The following is a 1,652-nucleotide window of genomic DNA, read 5'->3' as shown; positions in this document are numbered from 1 at the left end:
GCTGAACAGTTTAATTTTCCAGCAAACCCTTCCCTGCCAAACTCAAAATCTTCCCATTCAGCAATAGTGCTTTATGCCCCCAAGTTTTTTTCCAAGGGCCAAGCTCCCTGGTCAGACTTTGCACCCAATGATGCCTCACAGTCTCCCTTCCTGGTGAGCAGAGACACCCAGGCCAAGGTGCAGCATAGGAGATGCTATCCAGCTGGGGAGTTCCCCCAGCTGGGGAGAATGGGAACATTAGAAAACCAAACTACAATAATAAAGATGAACTGCAGCAGGATATCAGCATTAAAGTAACCGGTTTCTCAATGTAAATATTGTAGGATTACCATACGTCTGGGTTTTCCCAGAAATGTCCTCTTTTTGGACCCTTCAATCTCCATCTGGGCAGTTTTTTGAAATCTAAACCAATGTCCGGGATTTTGCTCCGCTCCACTGGCGGGAGCAGGAGGAGGGCAATTGGAGGCAGCAGGCGTATGTCCGTCTGTTTGCACAAGCACATGGCCAGCAATGCCAGGGTGGTGGGAGCAGCCCTGGAAGCTGGATGCAGGTAAGTCTGGGGGGGGAGGAATTGGAGGGCCAGGGCTTGGGGACTCTCCAGTGTGTGCGTGTGCGTTGCAGGGGTGTGTATAGGGGATGTGTGTGTGATGGGGGACAGATGCCTGCCAGAACTGAGGGAAGCACGGTGTCCAGGCGCTTGGGCTGTGGCAGGCAGACACCTACCCCTCCAGTGAAGGAAGGGGGCAGGGGGGCAGCAGGGAACTCTGTAGCCAGGCCAGCAGCACAGGGGCCAGTGCCCGTGCTCACAGGGCTCGACCAGCTGGGAGAAACTGCCCAGGGGGACATGGCCAAGCTGCCTGTTGCAGCCCTGGAGTCCCAAATCGGAGCTCCTGAGCTCCAGCCCAGTTGGGACAGGGGCACCTGGCAGGGCTGGAGGAGTAGGGGGCTGTGGGTTGGGAGTGAGGGGTACTAGCAGGGCCGGGTGGGGGGGAGTGAGGGGTACGAGCAGGGCTTGGGGTCTGTGGGTCAGGAGTGAGGAGCAGTAGCAGAGACAGGGGGCTGCAGGTGGGAGTGAGGGGCACTGGCAGGGTCAGGGAGCTGTAGGTAAGGAGAGAGGTGTCTCCCTGGTAGGTCTTTTTTGGAACTGGAAATATGGTAACCCTAAATATTGCAAATAAAAAGTATTTTCTCCACATAAAGCAAATGTATCTTGTGCAAATTTTGTTTAATTGAAAAAATCAATTTTATGTTTTGTTGACAATCCCCAACCCCTGGTTCTCTTCCCAGGCGCCGATTGACTGTAGCTGTACCTGAGTTCCAAGGATTATTGCAATTGGACCAGGGTAGCTCAGCAGCAAAGGAGCTGAACAGGTAGAAGAGAGCCCAGGACAGAATGACAATGTAGTAGATATTCAGATAGGATTCGATGACTTGTGAGGCATATCCAATTCCTGTGAAGACAAATTAATGGGGAGTTAGGCCAACATTTATAATAGCCCCCAGTATATCAGTCTTTACCCTCAAATAGTGACACGGACCATCCCACTGGAACGGAGGCAAGGAAAATCAATTGGTTTGCTAGAAAATGCTGAAACATTCATTTCAGGGGAGTATTCTTGGTGAAACAGGAAACAGTGGACCTTTTATCAAGT

General features: G+C 51.9%; 1 protein-coding gene across 3 annotated transcripts in view; it reads right to left on the bottom strand.

Moving 5' to 3' along the window:
* Positions 1-1,652, bottom strand: part of SLC6A12 (solute carrier family 6 member 12) — a 45,651-nt gene that overhangs the window by 33,091 nt on the left and 10,908 nt on the right. For 2 of the 3 annotated variants that reach the window (XM_025209071.1, XM_025209070.1), the window contains exon 4: positions 1,311-1,451. The exons of the other annotated variant lie outside the window; for it this stretch is intronic. In XM_025209071.1, the coding sequence (XP_025064856.1) occupies positions 1,311-1,451 (141 nt within the window). The remainder of the gene's footprint in view (positions 1-1,310; positions 1,452-1,652) is intronic. 3 annotated transcript variants of the gene reach the window in all.

The sequence above is a fragment of the Alligator sinensis genome, unplaced genomic scaffold, assembly GCF_000455745.1.
Source record: "Alligator sinensis unplaced genomic scaffold, ASM45574v1 scaffold659_1, whole genome shotgun sequence".
Taxonomy (NCBI): Eukaryota; Metazoa; Chordata; order Crocodylia; family Alligatoridae; genus Alligator; species Alligator sinensis.
Note: the sequence above shows the minus strand (reverse complement) of the source record. Positions and strands in the feature narration are given on the sequence as shown.